The sequence below is a fragment of the Phyllobates terribilis genome, unplaced genomic scaffold, assembly GCF_046119375.1.
Source record: "Phyllobates terribilis strain yellow unplaced genomic scaffold, ASM4611937v1 Scaffold_7__3_contigs__length_470593459, whole genome shotgun sequence".
Taxonomy (NCBI): domain Eukaryota; kingdom Metazoa; phylum Chordata; class Amphibia; order Anura; family Dendrobatidae; genus Phyllobates; species Phyllobates terribilis.
The window spans coordinates 401840208-401861149 of NW_027362767.1; the positions used below are offsets into that span (position 1 = coordinate 401840208).

General features: G+C 44.5%; 1 protein-coding gene across 1 annotated transcript in view; it reads left to right on the plus strand.

Annotated features, from left to right (window-relative positions):
• SLC8A2 (solute carrier family 8 member A2) overlaps positions 1 to 19014 on the plus strand; it is a 164349-nt gene extending 145335 nt beyond the window's left edge. Inside the window, exons 4-8 of the mRNA XM_073641625.1 lie at positions 3137 to 3154; positions 5288 to 5412; positions 12963 to 13062; positions 14911 to 15186; positions 15276 to 19014. Coding sequence (XP_073497726.1) covers positions 3137 to 3154; positions 5288 to 5412; positions 12963 to 13062; positions 14911 to 15186; positions 15276 to 15652 — 896 coding nt within the window. The 3' untranslated portion in view covers positions 15653 to 19014. The remainder of the gene's footprint in view (positions 1 to 3136; positions 3155 to 5287; positions 5413 to 12962; positions 13063 to 14910; positions 15187 to 15275) is intronic.
• Positions 19015 to 20942: the final 1928 nt, after the last annotated feature.

Genomic DNA, 20942 nt, shown 5'->3' on the forward strand with positions numbered 1-20942 from the left:
TCTTTAGGCTGCTCTATATGATTAAACCAGCCCATAGGATCCTCTGGGGCATGTCTTTAGGCTGCTCTACATGATTAAACCGGCCCACAGGACCCTCTGAGGTGTGTCTTTAGGCTGCTCTACATGATTAAACCGGCCCACAGGACCCTCTGGGGGGTGTCTTTAGGTTGCTCTACATGATTAAACTGGCCCACAGGACCCTCTGGGGCGTGTCTTTAGACTGCTCTACATGATTAAACCGGCCCATAGGACCCTCTGGGGCATGTCTTTAGGTTTCTCTACCTGATTAAACCGGCCCACAATACCCTCTGAGGCGTCTTTAGGCAGCTCTGCATGATTAAACCGGCCCACAGCACCCTCTGGGGCGTGTCTTTAGACTGCTCTACATGATTAAACCGGCCCACAGGATCCTCTGAGGTGTGTCTTTAGACTGCTCCACATGATTAAACCGGCCCACAGGACCCTCTGGGGCGTGTCTTTAGACTGCTCTACATGATTAAACCGGCCCACAGGACCCTCTGGGGCATGTCTTTACACTGCTCTACATGATTAAACTGGCCCACAGGACCCTCATAGGTGTCTTTAGGCTGCTCTACATGATTAAACCGGCCCACAGGACCCTCTGGGGCGTGTCTTTAGGCTGCTCTACATGATTAAACCGTCCCACAGGACCCTCTGGGGCATGTCTTTAGACTGCTCTACATGATTAAACCGGCCCACAGGACCCTCTGGGGCATGTCTTTAGGCTGCTATACATGATTAAACCGGACCAAAGGACCTTCTGGGGCGTGTCTTTAGGCTGCTCTATATGATTAAACCAGCCCATAGGATCCTCTGGGGCATGTCTTTAGGCTGCTCTACATGATTAAACCGGCCCACAGGACCCTCTGAGGTGTGTCTTTAGGCTGCTCTACATGATTAAACCGGCCCACAGGACCCTCTGGGGGGTGTCTTTAGGTTGCTCTACATGATTAAACTGGCCCACAGGACCCTCTGGGGCGTGTCTTTAGACTGCTCTACATGATTAAACCGGCCCATAGGACCCTCTGGGGCATGTCTTTAGGTTTCTCTACCTGATTAAACCGGCCCACAATACCCTCTGAGGCGTCTTTAGGCAGCTCTGCATGATTAAACAGGCCCACAGGACCCTCTGGGGCGTGTCTTTAGACTGCTCTACATGATTAAACCGGCCCACAGGATCCTCTGAGGTGTGTCTTTAGACTGCTCCACATGATTAAACCGGCCCACAGGACCCTCTGGGGCGTGTCTTTAGACTGCTCTACATGATTTAACCGGCCCACAGGACCCTCTGGGGCGTGTCTTTAGGCTGCTCTACATGATTAAACTGTGAGCAACGCCCCCTTGTAAAGACTACAAAAATTATCATTAAATAAAAAGGCCGCTGTTCCTTGAACCACATGGCAGACTTTAGAAAAAGAAATAAATACAAAAAAATGAATATTCAGGGAAGCAGTGGAAGTAAAATAAGAGAAACAATTAGCTACTTTTGACAGGTCCTCTTTACACGCACCTACAAAGCTTGGTTGTGTTATAACTTTGTAAACTGTTTTCTATAATAAGAAAAAAATTAAGCCTGGCAAAATATGTTGGAGATGATTTCTACACAAATGATATTTTCAAAAATATTTAAAAAAATGAAGCAAGGCATTACAGACATTACAAAACACTGAAACTTTCCCACAAGCTACTAATAATAAATACTAAAGTACAATAAATGATAAACGATTCCTGACTGCTATAATCTACAAATGGCCTGTCATAATAACACAACACACTGATATAACATAGGTATTGAGATGTCTCAACATTGCCCCCTAGTGGTAATTTTTTAGGATTTTATTTATTGATCAAATTGCTTTTACTCTGTGTAGTCTTTTCAGAATTTAAACCATGATGCTACTTAGAAACAATTAAGTTGCTGTTGACAGATCCTCTTTTTTTCCTATTGTGTGCCCTTGATGTGTGCTATGATAGTTGTTGGGTCATCCTTAAATAGGAGCTCTTAAAGAAGCACTCCTCCTCATCCTATAAACGTTTTTATCCTCTTAATATAATGCAGTCATCATATTATACAACACTGTGCAATTACAATTGCTCATTTTGTCTTTCTACCCAGCTAATTCTTCTCTTTTCTCTGCTCTATGTAGAAACAGGAAGTCTCTTTTGCTTGCATGAATCCTTCCCCTCTTCAACTCCTGACCCAGCTGCTCTCTCCTCCCCCCTACCAGAGACTTTTGCAGTGACTTATGACTCATGCAGGGAAAATTGACCTCCTGTTTCTACATAGAGCTTAGAAGGGTTCAGCTAGTCTGATATTAATCACAAGATGTCATAAACCTAAGGGAAAAGAGAAGAATTATCTGGGTAGAAGGGAAAAATGAGCAATTGTAAGTGCACAGCGCTGTATAATATGATTATTTCAATATATTAGGATAAAAATGTTGATGGGAGTGCTTCTTTAAATAGGATCCGAGCCGCAGTTCCCAGCAGCTGTGCTGTTCAGCTGCGGTCCCTACATACATTCTGCCGCCGCTGGAGCAGGAAACAGCTGATCAGAGCAAAATGATGACCCTGGACAACACCTTTAACAGCACAAAATAGGGGACCCTGTTTGTAATCACTGTTAAACCTGCCACTAGGGGGAGCACAGTCCATACAGAATTATACAGCTCTCATTCAGTTCTAGCTGTATACATCCATATACAGCTAGCTCCCCCTAGTGGTGGTTGAAGGTTGTTTTAATTATACCATTTAACAAACCAGAGAAATAGAGCTCCCTATAAATTAATTATAAAAGTGTAATGATGAACAATAATACAGATAATTAGGTCCATTTTGATTTTTGCTGTGTACGCCCCTGACATGAAGCTCCTTTGCTATATAAATAATGGGAAGAAGACCAAATATAAAAAGTATTTGCTTTTAATAGTGAGTGAAAAGATAAAACGGTAATGAAAATACACCACAAATGTATACAGTATACAGTGCAAACATACAGTATAATTCCAGTGCTGTGTACTGTATGCGGGGGGCATGTGCGGGGCGGTGGGGGATCTGTGGTCTCTTTAAGATTTGATACTTTATCTCTGTCTTCTCCTTTCTTCTTTCTCTCCAGCTCTGTTACTTACTGAGGGTAAGATCTTTTCTTTTACTGTATTTCAGTGCTCATTGTTTGTGATATGCACCCCCCAAAAATTCCAATCATCCGGCATCTGATAGTCAGGAACTGGTGCCGGTCAGTGCATTTCTGACCTATAAGATGCAGAATGGGACGTAACCTGTCCGCTTATCTTTTCTGGACTATTGGGGATGTCTGATCGTCTGTAACATATAATCAATGGTTGTAATATTGCTTTATGTTGTATTATATTATTCCGCTGCAAGAAAAATGTTCACAGAGATTATTAAATATAGCCCCTAATGGAGCAGATGTAGTGGGTGGTCCATCAAATAGCCGCTCTGTACAAGTGAAAACTCTTTTGCCGACTTTAGGCATTTGAATGATTGCCATGTAATACCATGTTTCGCCTGTAGTGGCCACTGCAGGAAAAAATGTCTACTTGGCCACGGCTTCCCCTGGAAAAAAATCAAAGACATCTTGCCTGCTTGTCGACTGTCCTGGAAACAGGCCCGGGCAAAATGTTACTTTGGCCGACAGCCTTTCTTACTTAATCCTCCAAACACATGCACGCTCGATTCAATTGAGCATACATGTGTCCTCGAAGGGAGCAGAGAAGACTTTCAGAGACCCCTCGGGTAGAAATTATTTCTTGTAAGAATCTGGCAGGATAAAATCCAACATGGTTTATTTTTTCCCCCCAGACATGGATGATTGGGAAAAGAGAGAGTCGGCAGACCCCCATACACATAAGATAGTTAGGTGGTTCCACTTAAAAAGATGGATTTGGTGGAGTTGGGCTTATGGTCTTGTGTTTTTGGGCACCTTAAAGCAGATCTGTCAGCAGGTTTCACAACACAAACTGAATACATGATTAAATAGACATCTTAGACCTGCTGAGGCCGCTGTACTTACTTTGAACATCCATTATAATCTTTATTGTGTATGCAAATTTCCTCTTCAGAGAGGAAGATGACTAGAACTCTAGTGCCACCTATTGGAAGTACCAATCCTAAAAGTCAATATCAACCCTTTAACAAGCCTTGCCACATGACTTGGGTTAAAAGCCAAACCAGTATCTCAGTTTGCAGACACCGTATTATGAGGTACTGCCCCTCATCAGTGCAAAGTGTGAGATCTGGTTTGGCTGGATGAGAGGCATCATAAGACGAGCCTTTTATGAGTCCAGCTACAGAGTGCTAGAGCTCTTGTGTATTCAGTCTCTGCCTGATTGATAGCGGCAGCTGGTACTGAGCAGTGTGAGATCTCAACAGCACCAGGGTGGAGGGACACTGAGGAGCTGCCAATCAGGCTGGGTGGGAGGAGATTCAGCAGCACCAGGGAGGAAGGACACTGAGGAGCTGCCAATCAGGCCGGGTGGGAGGAGATTCACCAGCACCAGGGAGGAAGGAAGGACACTGAGGAACTGCCAATCAGGCTGGGTGGGAGGAGATTCAACAGCACCAGGGAGGAGGGACACTGAGGAGCTGCCAATCAGGCCGGGTGGGAGGAGATTCACCAGCACCAGGGAGGAAGGAAGGACACTGAGGAACTGCCAATCAGGCTGGGTGGGAGGAGATTCACCAGCACCAGGGAGGAAGGAAGGACACTGAGGAACTGCCAATCAGGCTGGGTGGGAGGAGATTCACCAGCACCAGGGAGGAAGGACACTGAGGAGCTGACAATCAGGCTGGGTGGGAGGAGATTCACCAGCACCAGGGAGGAGGAAAACTGAGGAGCTGTTACTCAGGCTAGGTGGGCAGAAAATGGTTTCTGCTTTCATAAATGAATATACAACCAATCTGACATGGGTTTTCAAAGTAAGTACACCAGCCTCATTTGGGTCTAACAGATTAATTTAATAATATATGCAATTTATATTCTATAATCTGGTGACAGATCCACTTTATTAGATGAGATTACTGATCGAGAGACCCCAATCCTTTTATGAGCTCAATATTCTTCAACAAAGGGTAGGCAAAAAAAATGTGTTTTAAACTAAACCATCCCTTTAAGGACATTATTTGCCTGCAGTAATGTCAGCTTGTCTATTTTCGGTAATGCGCGTAGTATAGCATATGTAATGTCTCATGCCATCTTGCACTTGAGCTTGTGATGGTTACTAAGATATTTTCTTTCTGTAACCAGACGAGGAAGACAAGAAGCTGACTGCAGAAGAGGAGGAGGCTCGGAGGATTGCAGAGATGGGAAAGCCAATACTTGGGGAGCATTCCAAGTTGGAGATTATTATTGAAGAGTCCTATGAATTCAAGGTGGCGTCTTTATACTGTCGTGCGCGGTTTTATACTCCAAGACCTCCGTTATCAAAACATTATTATTTCTTTACATGGATAACAAATATGATTATGCTATTCAGTAGAAAAAAACAACTGTATTGCAAAAATATGTTTATTGTATTTTTTTTGCCTTTATGTTATGGGGAGGAAAAAAGAATCTCAGATTTTTACGTACACCTTTTTTTAAAATCTAATGGTATATATCATAATTCTTGTAAACATGAACACTATTGTGATTTTTAGGCAGAGAAAATTCTCTTAAACTCACTGTGGCTCACTGTTAGTGTTTCTGCCTTCTTGAGTTTAAGTCCGAAAATTAAAGTGTTGAAAATTAAATATATAGAGATCGTAACTGGTCCCTGTGCAGCTGACCTGGCTGTACAAGGGGCACGTCCACCCCTCAACGAGGGGATCGCTTCTTAAAGTATTAGTAAAATGTGTTAATTCTATTTTTTTTTGCCTTTACTTTATGTGGGGAAAACAAAACCCTCAGATTTTTACTTTCACCTTTTTTTTAAATGTAATGGTATAATTACATGTAACTCTTAATTAATCGTTGAATTCTTGTAAACGGGAACACTATTGTGGTTTGTAGGCAGAGAAAATTCTCTTATACTTAGATGTTCAGTCTGTGGTTCACTGTTAGTGTTTCTGCCTTCGATACATCGATACGACACTTCTTGAGTTTAAGTCCGGACAGTGGCTGAAAATTAAATATATAGAGATCGTAACTAGTCCCTGTGCAGCTGACCTGGCTGTACAAGGGGCACGTCCACCGCTCAACGAGGGGATCGCTTCTTAAAGTATTAGTAAGACAAATGTCAGCCACGTAGATCCTTCTCCTGCAGTTTCATAATTATCACTTTCAGCAGTCACCCGTAAAGCGCTGTGGTCAGATTAGCATGAGGATTTATCTGCTTTTTGCTGTAGTAAACCCATAAAAAGGGAAAGAATGCCGTATAATCCTTATTTAAGCCTAAGCGTATCTGCGCTGCTGTAGTAGCAGAAATGGTTTTCTATATGAGCCTCATGTAATTGCTGCTGAGGTAGCATCCAGCTGTGAGGGGCGGAGGGTGGGGGTCTTCAAATCCCTTGTCTTGTGCAATGCTTCATAGTTTTATATCACCAGATTGCAGTTTTACATACATGTGACCATGTTCTGCACCACCGATAATCCCGCCAGATACATATACTGACGGTGAGGCCAGTGGGTAGGAGGTTACTCGTGGCCTCAATATGGTCGCACTTATCTTTAATCATATATGGGTTTATTTGCTCCATATTAATATTATAAGTTAGATTTTGGGTAAATTCAGGGCGATCATTGTCAAATTTTTGTGATCTTTCAAAACCCTTTGCGTGTAACTTAAAGGATCCGAGCTCCAGGCCTCAAGACGTAAGATTTTCCAGGTCTCTACTGGCACTTAAAGTACTGCCATACAGTGATCAAACTATGACACCTTTCATTTCTCAAAATAACACTGCCACAAAGAGCCCAAGTTTATCCACCACATGATGCTTAAAGGGGTATTCCCATCTCCAAGACCCTATCTCAATATGTAGTAGGTGTAATAATAATAATATTAGCAAATAACTCCAATTAGAAATGTAGTATAGTTTTTCTCATTCGCTATATCTCTTTCCTCATGTAGGGCATTGCAGGAACTTAGGTATCCATGGTTACGACCACTGATATAGTGACAGTTAGTTAGTTGCTCGTGGTTGTAACCATGAATACCTAAGGTCCTGCAATACCTGCACACGAGGAAAGAGACGTAGTGAATCAGAAGAACTATACTTTGCTAATTGGAGGTATTTGCTGATATTACTATAATTACACCTACTAACGTATTGGCATAGGATCTTGGAGATGGGAATAACCCTTTTACTTTACACTTTGCCATAGCCTGGTAAAAACAAATATGAAATAGCATTTACTTACCATGTGATCTCTCACAGTTCCTCCATTCCACTGGATGTGTCCCCCACCAGTCTCCTCACCTTCTCTGCCAGTTTGGTTGGCAAATTACCTCCGGTAATGATTGTCTGCAGCAGTCACATGGTGACCATGCAAGAAGAAAAGGAAAGGAGACTAGTGAGGGAGACCGCCAGAAGTGCAGAGGAACTGTGGGAGATCAAAAGGTAAGTATGGTATATGCCATTTCTTACACTGGGGGTCATATATGAAGTTAAAAAAGGGCCGAAAACCCCTTTAAATTACACCATCACACCTTGTCCGGGCTCACAGTCTCCGTTATAGGTCATGTTCTTCCACCAAACTTTCCCCTTCATGTCTGTATGGAGCTTGTGCACTGGGCAAAGTCATGGGGAGCAGAAAAGGGTCTTCCCCAAACTGTTCCCACAAAGCTGGAAGCTAAAATTGTCCACAATGTCTGGTGCTGAAGGATTAAGATTTCCCTTCACTGGAACTAAGCGGCCGAGGCTGACCCCTGATAACATCCCATAGTATTATCCTCCTCCAGCATCTGTACAGCGGGCACAATGCAATCAGGGGGTAACATCCTCCTGGCAGTCACCAAACCCAGACTCCTCCATCAGAAGCAGATAGAGAAGTGCGATCCGTCACTGCACAGAACACGTCTCCTCCAGAGTCTAGTGGTGGCGGCTTTACACCACTCCATCCAACGCTCGGAATTGTTCTTGGTGATGTACGGCTGCATGCAGCTGCTCGGCCATGAAGCTCCCTGCGGGGGCGCAGTGTTTGTGCTGATGATATTACCAGATGAGTCAGCAGAGCGTTGGTGACTTTTCTGTCCTCTGCTCCTCAGCACTCGGCCCCCCGCTCTGTAACGTTACTGGGTCTCCACTTCGTGGCTGAGTTGCTGCGGTTCCTTCCTCTCCTCAGTAATATCACTCACAGGTGATGGGGGAAGATTTAGGAGAAGAAATGTCATGAGCGGACTTGTTACCCCGGTGGCTCCTATTACAGGACCGCGCTGCTGTTATCAGTGAGCTCTGCACTACCGGCCGTTATGTCAGATGTTAGTAAAGACAGATGGGATGGCGGGGGGCTGGAGGTTATACACTGGGGGCAATGGGGCAGGATGTTATACACCAGAGGCGAGGGGTCGGATGTTATACACCGGAGGGTGAGGAGCCGGATGTTATACACCGCGGGCGAGGGGTTGGATATTATACAGCGTGGGTGAGGAGCCGGATGTTATACACTGGGGGCGAGGGGTCAGATATTACACCAGGGGCGAGGGGTCGGATGTTATACACCAGAGGCGAGGGGTCGGATGTTATACAGCGGGAGCGAGGGGCCGGATGTTATACACTGGGAGCGAGGGGCCGGATGTTATACACTTGGAGCGAGGGGCCGGATGTTATACACCGGGGGCGAGGGGTCGGATGTTATACACGGGGGGGTGAGGAGCCGGATGTTATACACCGCGGGCGAGGGGTCGGATATAATAGAGCGTGGGTGAGGAGCCGGATGTTATACACTGGGGGCGAGGGGTCAGATATTACACCAGGGGCGAGGGGTCGGATGTTATACACCGGGGGGTGAGGAGCCGGATGTTATACACCGCGGGCGAGGGGTCGGATATTATACAGCGTGGGTGAGGAGCCGGATGTTATACACTGGGGGCGAGGGGTCAGATATTACACCAGGGGCGAGGGGTCGGATGTTATACACCAGAGGCGAGGGGTCGGATGTTATACAGCGGGGGCGAGGGGCCAGATGTTACACACCGGGAGCGAGGGGCCGGATGTTATACACCGGGAGCGAGGGGCCGGATGTTATACAGCGGGGGCGAGGGGCCGGATGTTATACACCGGGAGCGAGGGGCCGGATGTTATACAGCGGGGGCGAGGGGTCGGATGTTACACACCGGGGGCGAGGGGCTGGATGTTATACACGTGAGGTGAGGAGCCGGATGTTATATACCGGGGGCGAGGGGTAGGATGTTATATACCTGGGGCGAGGGGTCGGATGTTATACACGGGGGGGTGAGGAGCCGGATGTTATACACTGGGGGCGAGGGGTCGGATATTATACAGCGTGGGTGAGGAGCCGGATGTTATACACCGGGGGCGATGGGTCGGATGGTATACACGGGGGGGGGGGGGGGGGTGAGGGATCGGATGTTATACACGTGGGGTGAGGAGCCGGATGTTAAACACCGAGGGCGAGGGGTCGGATGTTATACACCGGGGGCGACGGGTCGGTTGGTATACACGGGGGGGGTGAGGGATCGGATGTTATACACGGGGGGGCGAGGGGTCGGATATTATACAGCGTGGTTGAGGAGCCGGATGTTATACACCGGGGGCGAGGGGTCGGATGGTATACACGGGGGGGGGGGTGAGGGATCGGATGTTATACACTGGGGGCGAGGGGCCGGATGTTATACACATGGGGTGAGGGGCCGGATGTTATACACCGGGGGCGAGGGGTCGGATGGTATACACGGGGGGGGGGGGTGAGGGATCGGATGTTATACACTGGGGGCGAGGGGCCGGATGTTATACACGTGGGGTGAGGAGCCGGATGTTAAACACCGGGGGGGGGGGGGTGAGGGGCCAGATGTTATACACCGGGGGGAGGGGGGGGCAGATGTTATACACCGGGGCAATGGGAGTGCATGAAAAAACTGAATTCCGTGATTAATGCGTGTTTCTCAGTACTTTTCTCCATATAGTGTAGCTATCTATGTGTGATTAGCCCTCTGTAGTGCTTACAGTATGACCTTTCCTATGTGGATATACTGTGCTCTTTACTTGCTGTGTCCCACTTTCCATCATTGCTCAGGGCTTAAACTTCCATATTGTTGCATGTCATTGTACGAGCCTTTATGACTATTTTCCTAAATACATGGGTACCTTTCTTGCCTTACCTTGTTCCTTGCCCTCTCTACCCTTGTGTTATTCAATATGGTTAATTATTTATACTGCCTATGGATAGGACTCTCTGGATACAATTACATCCAGTGCAATCCTATGCCATATCCAAAGGCTATGAAAGCAAATGACTCTTTACTCATTAGGAAATGACTGAAGGGACATAAAGATGGAAGCAAAGGGTCTACATAGACCTGGGCAGGACAATGACTGTCACCCCTGTATAGGAAACCCTCATTAAAATAATTGATTTGCTTTAGGATTTTTAATTCACGTGGATTTTGGTCGTGTCTTGGACTTTTGAGGACAAAAATGATATTCCTATAAGAAAGTTCAGCTTGAGAAAAGATCTGGGATATATTGACTGTACATATCCTTCAACTGCTCGAAACATATGGTTTATGGTACGGAGCGTCTGATCCCAAGGTATCCATTCACATTACAGCAAGGCTAGCCGGACCCCGCTATCTTATGTGTAGGGTCTCCTGACTAATGAGGTCAGGGGCAGAGAAGGCTCAGGCATGTTGCATTTAAACACATCTCCTCCTCCTGTACAATGACTGATAACACCTCTATATACAGTAGATAACACCGGATCCACTAATCATAATAGGTGATGTCACAGCTCACCTCCTCCTCCTCCTGTACAATGACTGATAACACCTCTATATACAGTAGATAACACCGGATCCACTAATCATAATAGGTGATGTCACAGCTCACCTCCTCCTCCTCCTGTACAATGACTGATAACACCTCTATATACAGTATATAACACAGGATCCACCATTCACAATAGGTGATGTCACAGCTCACCTCCTCCTCCTGTACAATGACTGATAACACCTCTATATACAGTAGATAACACAGGATCCACCATTCACAATAGGTGATATCACAGCTCACCTCCTCCTCCTGTATAATGACTGATAACACCTCTATATACAGTAGATAACACGGGATCCACCATTCACAATAGGTGATGTCACAGCTCACCTCCTCCTCCTGTACAATGACTGATAACACCTCTATATACAGTAGATAACACAGGATCCACCAGTCACAATAGCTGATGTCACAGCTCACCTCCTCCTCCTGTACAATGACTCATAACACCTCTATATACAGTAGATAACACAGGATCCACCATTCACAATAGGTGATGTCACAGCTCACCTCCTCCTCCTGTATAATGACTGATAACACCTCTATATACAGTAGATAACACGGGATCCACCATTCACAATAGGTGATGTCACAGCTCACCTCCTCCTCCTGTGCAATGACTGATAACACCTCTATATACAGTAGATAACACAGGATCCACCAGTCAGAATAGGTGATGTCACAGCTCACCTCCTCCTCCTCCTGTACAATGACTGATAACACCTCTATATACAGTAGATAACACAGGATGCACCATTCACAATAGGTGATGTCACAGCTCACCTCCTCCTCCTGTACAATGACTGATAATACCTCTATATACAGTAGATAACACAGGATCCGACATTCACAATAGGTGATGTCACAGCTCATCTCCTCCCCCTCCTGTACAATGACTGATAACACCTCTATATACAGTAGATAACACAGGATGCACCATTCACAATAGGTGATGTCACAGCTCACCTCCTCCTCCTCCTGTACAATGACTGATAATACCTCTATATACAGTAGATAACACAGGATCCACCATTCACAATAGGTGATGTCACAGCTCACCTCCTCCCCCTCCTGTACAATGACTGATGTCATCTTTATATGCATCTTCAACTGCTTTTGACTCTTCAGCCATCAACTATTCATCCTTTTTCCCCATGTACATGCACACTCGTCTTGGCAGAGGGTGCACATGTTCTCAATGGTAACAGTGTAGGGAGCCGCTGTCAGACATCTTTGACTGCTTCATATCTCCAGGGAGAACAAAGGATTGGGCATGTTAAATTCAACATGCCTGATCCTCCATTCCCTCTCTCATCTATTGGGGAAGAGATTTGAGGACCCCTATATAAATTACTGTGTATGAAGCCCCTGCTTCCATATGGCAGCAGATCTAGGACCAGGTCTATATCGGTACCACCGCTGTAATCTGTCGGCGGTGTATATCAGAACAGAAAATTGTATTTTTATCCTCTTTTTTTTGTCCTATTTAATTCATCGGCTCCAGGAAACAACCACATCTATTCACAAATGGCCGATTGATTGTCGCAGGATTTATGTGCCGCCATTGACGTCGTGTACTTAGACACAATGATCTCACCCGGCCTGGAGGATTGTTTTTCCAGGGAGGGTCACGACATGAAGTTAAATATATTCAGCTTTAATCGATGATGCTATGACGATAAATCCGACTACTCCACGTTACCCAATCGTCCGGACAGACCAAAAAGGGTTAATGTATAGAAATGTTTATTCCATATATATTAATTTTCCCAGAGCAACTAAAAAAAAACAAAAACTTGGAGTGGTTTATTAAATGGAAGATAGATGCAGGTTGGTGGGAGTAGGACACTATATGGCAGCACTATATGGCGGCATTCTATATTTTATTCATGGATAGACACAAACTTTCTATATACTGTATATTTTTGGGGGGAATTGGTAAATTTGATGAAGATTCAGCTTTATTATACAGCATCCTCTTCTCCCCCCTACAGAGCACGGTGGACAAACTGATAAAGAAGACGAACTTGGCTCTTGTAATTGGCACCCATTCCTGGAGGGAGCAGTTCATGGAAGCCATCACCGTCAGTGCAGGTCAGCCTATGCCCCATTTACAATTTTGTAGGCATTGAATCATGGAGGTCGGGGGTGACTGCCGGAATCCAACATGACCAACTGGAATAAATCCGAGCGACGCAAGAGCTGTAGGATCGGATATCAAGAACCTTTTACATTTGGAAATTGCTGTGCTCCTCCGTCACTGCAGTTCCAATGTTGTAACCGCCTACGGCGTTTTTATTTGTCGCGCCCCTATAATCTCTTATAAATAGCCCCTAATCTGACCAGATTTACACTAAGCCGCTCATTATGCGCTAATTGCCTAACTTTAATACTTGTAATTAATGCTGGATTTCTACAATTAAAGGTAATTCTACAAAATTGTAATTAATAACATATCTTGAATATTATTGATAAGGGGACATTTCATGCCAGTTATCAGTGATTAACCTGGTTAATCCTTTTTCTATCTTAAATAAAAAAAAATATATATTTTTTTATATCAGCAGGGCATATTTTAATGTGGGCGTGCCACTGATTTTTTCGGGTGAGAGTGGGGGGCAATTTTCTGCCGATTTCATCCATAAAAAAAAAAATACATGGCTAGAACAATAATATGAAAAATAGATGTGTGAATAAGGATCAAGAACTGTTTCACACGTCCGATAATCACGATCTGTACTCAGTCGCGAGTGTCCTGACCTAAAACTAAAGAGATGTCACCACTCTTTATAAATGGGTATTGTCCGATAGTGCTTGTAAATACAAGCAATTTTGCTTATTAAAAATTTCTGCCGTTCTTAAGATATTGACACTTTTCTTTTCTTTACAGCTCATTGCCTTGGAAACCGACCACCGCTGCTGGGCAGCGGAGCATGCGCAGTGCTTACACGCTCTTTTCCATTGAGCTTGTAAGTACGGTTTTGAAGCTGGCCAGGATCACTAGAGCGTGATGTTGCCTCCTAACCTTGGCAGCTTCATCGCGGTGCTTACAAGCTAGACGGCAGCGGTGGTCGGTCTCCTAAGCTACAAACTGTAAAAAAAAAAGAAAAAGAAAAGTGTTAATGTCTAAAGAATGGATGCAAATTTTAAAAAGCAGTAAAAATTGCAAAAGTGCACTCGACAGTATCCATCAATAAAGATGAGAATAACCCTTTATAGCCTTATATATATTTATAAAGCTGTTTAGTTTGGGTCAAGAGAACCCGGAGCCGGCATGGACTTCACTGTTCGTACTTGAACTGTGAATGTCGGCCGTGAGGAAATGTGTAAGGGGGAAGTGAGACAGCCGTATTACACTGACAGCGATCACGGGCTCGCCTGACCCGAGCATGACAGCTTCATGTACATCTATGCGGCTGTCACGCTCGGGTCAGGAGAGCTGCCGGCCGGTCCGAACATCGCGATGTGATCGTCGTCCGTGTTATACGTCGTCCGTGTTATATGGCCGTCTGACTGCCCCCTATGTGTGATAATTACACATTACTTGTAGGTAATCTCATGGTTCGTTTTTACAAGACTTTGGCGCCCCCTTGTGACATTAAAAAAAACAAACCAATAACCCTGTGATACATTCACAGCTGTGTTTTCGGGAGTTGGCAGCTTCCAGTTTTCCTGTGAGGCCACTTATGAGATAATTACTAAGGATTTCAGCTAAAGTGAATCACCTGAGGACTGACGACTATTTCTCACCAGCGAATGGCCCGCTCAGTCCCAATGTGGATCTGTGCAGCGCTGCATGGCATCGATAAACCTCTTTAAGGAACCCTACACTAGATTCATGCACTTGCAGACTGAACTTAGGTCTATTTGAGGTTAGTTTAAGAACTCTGTATATATGGTCTACAAGATTTTATCCCGCCTCTTCTCTTCTTCATTTTCCAGGTGACGAGGAAGAGGAGGATGATGGACGAGACGAAAGACTCCCTTCCTGTTTTGACTACGTCATGCACTTCCTAACAGTGTTCTGGAAAGTCCTGTTTGCCTTTGTGCCCCCTACAGAATACTGGAATGGCTGGGCCTGCTTTTTCGTCTGCATCACCATAGTGGGCATGCTAACTGCAGTCATAGGCGACCTAGCCTCACATTTCGGCTGCACCGTAGGGCTGAAGGACTCAGTAACTGCAGTGGTGTTTGTGGCACTTGGCACATCTATCCCTGGTACGAAATTCATTTTACACAGAGTTAACCATGGTATATAGGGGGTTAATACAGAACTCCTTTATTCTCATTTTTGCTATCTTTTTCAGATACGTTTGCAAGTAAGGTGGCGGCAACACAAGACCAGTACGCAGACGCCTGCATCGGCAATGTGACGGGCAGCAACGCAGTGAATGTCTTCTTGGGCATTGGGGTGGCTTGGTCCGTAGCTGCAATCTACTGGGCTATCCAAGGAGAAAACTTTGAGGTGAAGACGGGTACATTGGCCTTCTCGGTCACACTCTTCACCATTTTCGCATTCATCAATATCAGCGTCCTCTTATATCGTCGTAGACCCCATATAGGAGGGGAGCTTGGAGGGTCTCGCCTCTCCAAGACCCTCACTGCCATTCTTTTCATAGGGTTGTGGTTTCTCTACATCTTGTTCTCTAGCCTGGAAGCCTACTGCCATATCAAAGGCTTCTAAGAGGGGACACAAAGATACGACAAGAGGCTTTCTTCTAGAACTCAAACATTCCATGGGCTGCCACTCACATCGGTTGTGAGATGTTTCATTAGGGTGAATCTGAGAGCAAAAAAAACAAGAAAAAAAGGGATTATTTATTTTTGTAATTTTTTTCCCATATTTGGGTCTTATCCCTTTATCATCTTTCGAGTAAAGTAGCACAATTTTGCAAAAAAAAAAGAGGGCATGGTCCTCTTTGTTAAGGTTTAACTCAGAGGTTGAGTTGACGGTCACAATTTTGCCTAAACAACCTCTGGCAACAAGTAACTGCTTAAGGTAAGGTTGATATTTTACTCATACTACAAGTTACAGCAAAAAGGCTCCTTATATCCATGTTCTCCGGCATCATGTCATGACAGAGGAACCCGTCCTCAACATACAATAGAAGAAATTGTGGACCTAATCAACTTTCATGAAGATGGACCCTACTAGATAGTGATGGACTTGAGGCACTTTTTCGTCTAGTTCCTAGTGAATGGAGAGTTGAATATTGGAAACACCACCAATATGGCAGCCTCAAATACCTATTACAGTGGTAAGTATGTTTTAAGCCACAACTCTCACGTAGGACGCACAACTGGAGAGACAATGGATGGGACTCTGTAGCCCGGTAACACACACTGGAGCTATTATATCTGATGTCAGACACACAACCGTTCTAGTCTACCAAGATGTCAAGGTTTACCAACACAAATTTATAGCTTTCTGTCATTTTTGGCCAACTCTAGCGAAATGGTCAAAGTCAATAATGTTTACAGTGTTTAATATGAGAACTGATTGGTGCACGGAGATTAGGGAGAACCTTAAATTCTGAACTACAGTCTACTTTTTCAGTGACTTTACTAGTTGGTTAGGAAGGCTTAAGGGCATTTTAGTTTACTTGCTCTTTAGTGAACCCAAGAATTTCGATCCCTTCTCATATTCCATATTTATGATACTCCACCACTTGTAGTTGAAAGAAGTAGTTACGGACAATGATGGCAGTTCTCAGGGTTCACTGAGAATGGTTCCTTACTGGTATATGCATTGATGAACCCCATACAATTAGCACCTCATGAGGTCTAGTCATATGGTCCTTCCAGTATGGGGGAAGAAGAGACTCCATCTGTCGTAGCTACCTCCGATGTTACCCCGGTGAAAGATCTCAATCCATTCCTCATGCAGAACTGTGTCAATTTTACACCTCGGAAGGAAGCATCTTCTCTACGATACATGTGGTACTTAATACCAGTGTTAGTAGTTACCGATGAGTAGTAGAAGAACCTAAAAATGTTTCAGCTTCCACTGCCCTTATTGACCATCAGACCAAAGTTTTGACGTACTGATGGGCTGTCACCTTCAAGCCCTTGGACTCCCAAGCCAATCAGGATAAAGCCATTTGCCAACCCCCCTAGTCCTTTGTCTAGATTTATGGGGTAGCAGCTCCTGCATGTCACTGCCCAAAAAATCCAGATTGTGAGTAGAGAAAAACAGCACAGTGGTAAGCCATTTACCTCCTAATAATGCCCGGCATGGTCAGTACATGAATAAAGCAATGAGTTAGATCACCGTGAGCTCTTTCTAGCAACAGGACCTTATCTTACCCTCGAAACATAAATTAAGAATTAAAGAAGGTGTTTCTAAGTATCCAAACTGTGCGATGTTTCCGATGAAGAAGGCATCCATTAAAGTTTTGGTAACACAATAAGTCATCTTTCCCAAACCCTACCCGCCTTCCACAGAAGACACAAATGTGTGCACCATTATCTCCCTACTTCATAATCCAGCTGCATGTCTTCCAGGTCCAGTTATTGAGTGTTGGCTAGTTTTGGAAAAGAGCCACCTTACTGAACATTTCTTTCAGTGGCCATCAATCAATCTTCGGACTTGGTATTGTCTATTAATGAACCAGGAGGAGACAAGGTTCCCAAGAATGGGTTGTACTGAAAACATACACTCAGACTTTTTGACTTTTCTGCAAACCAACCTGTTCTCCATTTAGATTTTACTGCAAGCGCCACACCTCTTGCGGCGATGATCTAGAGAGGCACAACATGACGTGATCCAGCAACTTGTTGGCACTTGATTAATCTGGTCAAAGACAAGCTGTACTTGTGCATTACTGGGCAGACTTCAATAAGCACACCCATGGACTAAGCCCCAATTCTGCAACGGGTGGCAGGTTAATGCTGATGAACATTTTCTGTTTATATGCTTACCAAAAAAAATAAAAATAATGGGACACGTCAGTCCCAGCTCCTATGCCAGATGAGGGCACTGCGGACTTTGAGAGGAGATAACACTGCCCTTTGTACTGTTGATGTTCCCATATGGCTGTTTTATATGTAATGCCGGCTACATCCTTCAGTGTTTAGTCTGTGTGTCTGTTCATCCCACTACGTCTCCACCCAGACTCTGATATCTGTGTTTCTTCCTTGTCTTCCTGATCTTGTTGCTCCTACCATTCTTGCTTTCAACCTTTCCCTTAGCCTGTACATCTTGCGCGAGGCATCTCTGCTTAATTTTGGGTTGGTGTAGTCTTGATATCTTGCCCCTTTCACTCTTTTCTGTTGCGTTTTGTCCTATTATGTATTTCTCACATATCTCTCAGTCATCTTTCGCTGTCTTTATTTGATGGGTCTTCATCAATTGTCCAAACGTCGTTCCATATTTAATTTCCTCCATGTCTTCTTTCCATTTTTCCTTTCTTATCCGTGTCAGACTGGGGTTCACTGGGCTCACCAAAGGAGATGTCAATCATCCCATAAGACATTGACCATAATGGCAGGTGATTGGCTCCAAAGTCATCTCCAGATGGGGTTCTTCTGGATCTTATGGGTCTACTTATGTAGATTAGGAGCTTGCGATTCTCTGGTGGGCCAGTCTGACAAGGTATACAAATGGACCTGGTCGGAGGTGTTATCTCAAGTCTCTGAGATATTGAACTGCTAGATGACTCTGCTTGAGATGACTCAACTCTTCCTTTGCTTGACTTTCTTCTGTCATTGCGCTCAACCCTTCCTTTGCTTGACTTTCTTCTGTCATTGCGCTCAACCCTTCCTTTGCTTGACTTTCTTCTGTCATCGTGCTCAACTCTTCCTTTGCTTGACTTTCTTCTGTCATCGCGTGCAATTCTTCCATTATTTGATTTTCTTCTGTCATCGTGCTCCACTCTTCCTTTGCTTGACTTTCTTCTGTCATCATGCTCAACTCTTCCTTTGCTAGACTTTCTTCTGTCATCGTGCTCAACTCTTCCTTTGTTTGACTTTCTTCTGTCATTGTGCTCAACCCTTCCTTTGCTTGACTTTTTTTCTGGCATTGCGCTCAACCCTTCCTTTGCTTGACTTTCTTCTGTCATCGCGCTCAACTCTTCCTTTGCTAGACTTTCTTCTGTCATCGTGCTCAACTCTTCCTTTGTTTGACTTTCTTCTGGCATTGTGCTCAACCCTTCCTTTGCTTGACTTTTTTTCTGGCATTGCGCTCAACCCTTCCTTTGCTTGACTTTCTTCTGTCATCGCGCTCAACTCTTCCTTTGCTAGACTTTCTTCTGTCATCGTGCTCAACTCTTCCTTTGTTTGACTTTCTTCTGGCATTGTGCTCAACCCTTCCTTTGCTTGACTTTTTTTCTGGCATTGCGCTCAACCCTTCCTTTGCTTGACTTTCTTCTGTCATCGCGCTCAACTCTTCCTTTGCTTGACTTTCTTCTGTCATCGCGATCAACTCTTCCTTTGCTAGACTTTCTTCTGTCATCGTGCTCAACTCTTCCTTTGTTTGACTTTCTTCTGGCATTGTGCTCAACCCTTCCTTTGCTTGACTTTTTTTCTGGCATTGCGCTCAACCCTTCCTTTGCTTGACTTTCTTCTGTCATCGCGCTCAACTCTTCCTTTGCTTGACTTTCTTCTGTCATCGCGATCAACTCTTCCTTTGCTTGACTTTCTTCTGTCATCGCGCTCAACTCTTCCTTTGTTTGACTTTCTTCAGTCATCGCACTCCCTGCCCACCTATATCTATTACTTTCTCCAGTTTTGCTTCCTCCTTGCTTCCCATTTCCTCTTACCTTTCTCCAGTCTCTTCCTCCTCCTCCTAATTGTGGCATCCTTCTCCTCCTGCCTCCTTGTTTCTGGTTGTCTGTCCCCTCATCTCTCTGAGTCTGCCTGTGCTGACACAGAAAGGTCCTCAGCATGTCATATTAATGCAAGAAAAGCTATAACTTTATCAATATAATTATTTATTTTGAAAAAAAAAGTGTGTTTCCTTGTGTGATATTGGGTACAAGATGTCCAGGAACTGGACATTGAGCTGCGATTTATTCTAATGGCCATATTGGAGTTGGAAGGGAATTTTTTGCACAGTATGGGACAATTGGCATTTGCATCAACAGGGGTTTTGCCTTTTCTGTAGGATTACAGGTTGGACTTGATAGAACTGTATCTTTCCCCATCCTTATCAACTATACAGCGATATATTAACATGATAGTCAAACAAAATGCCACATATAATTTCTGATGCACTGCAGAGCAAGCTGTCAATCAAAGTGTCGGGGTGTGCTTACAGCCGACGCTCACAGTATACTGAGTGGTGACTGAAGCGGCTCCGGCACGCCTCTGCGACTGAAAGCCGGTGGCTCCCGGGAGGAATAAATTAATCTTCTCCCGGTAGCTGCACTTTTAATAAGGCGGCCGGACAGTAATTAGCCCGCAGATTAACCCTATATCTACAGGTTAATAGCGTTTGAGGACATAACAGGATCTCTTTAAAAGGATTGAGTCATCAGAAAATTTCTTAATATGTAAATCAGTTTTTTACTTTACATGAATTTTTTTTTCAACTTTATGATTTTTTTTTTTGGGGGGGGGGATTTTCAATATCCATATCTATATTAAATAAAAAAAAAGTTGCAATTTTCACACTGGCCACTAGGCCTAACATTAGATTAGACCCTATTTGTTTGTATTAAAGCATTATTTAAGCATGCTCTAATCAGGGTGGTGATCATTGTGGAAGGAGGCGGATGAGGTGAGCTGTGATATCACCTATTGTGTATGGTGGATCCTGTGTTAGCTACTGTATATAGAGGTGTTATCAGTCATTGTACAGGAGGAGGAGGTGAGTTGTGACATCACCTATTCTGAATGGTGGATCCTGTGTTATCTACTGTATATAGAGGTGTTATCAGTCATTATACAGGAGGAGGGGGAGGTGAGTTGTGACATCACCTATTCTGAATGGTGGATTCTGTGTTATCTACTGTATATAGAGGTGTTATTAGTCA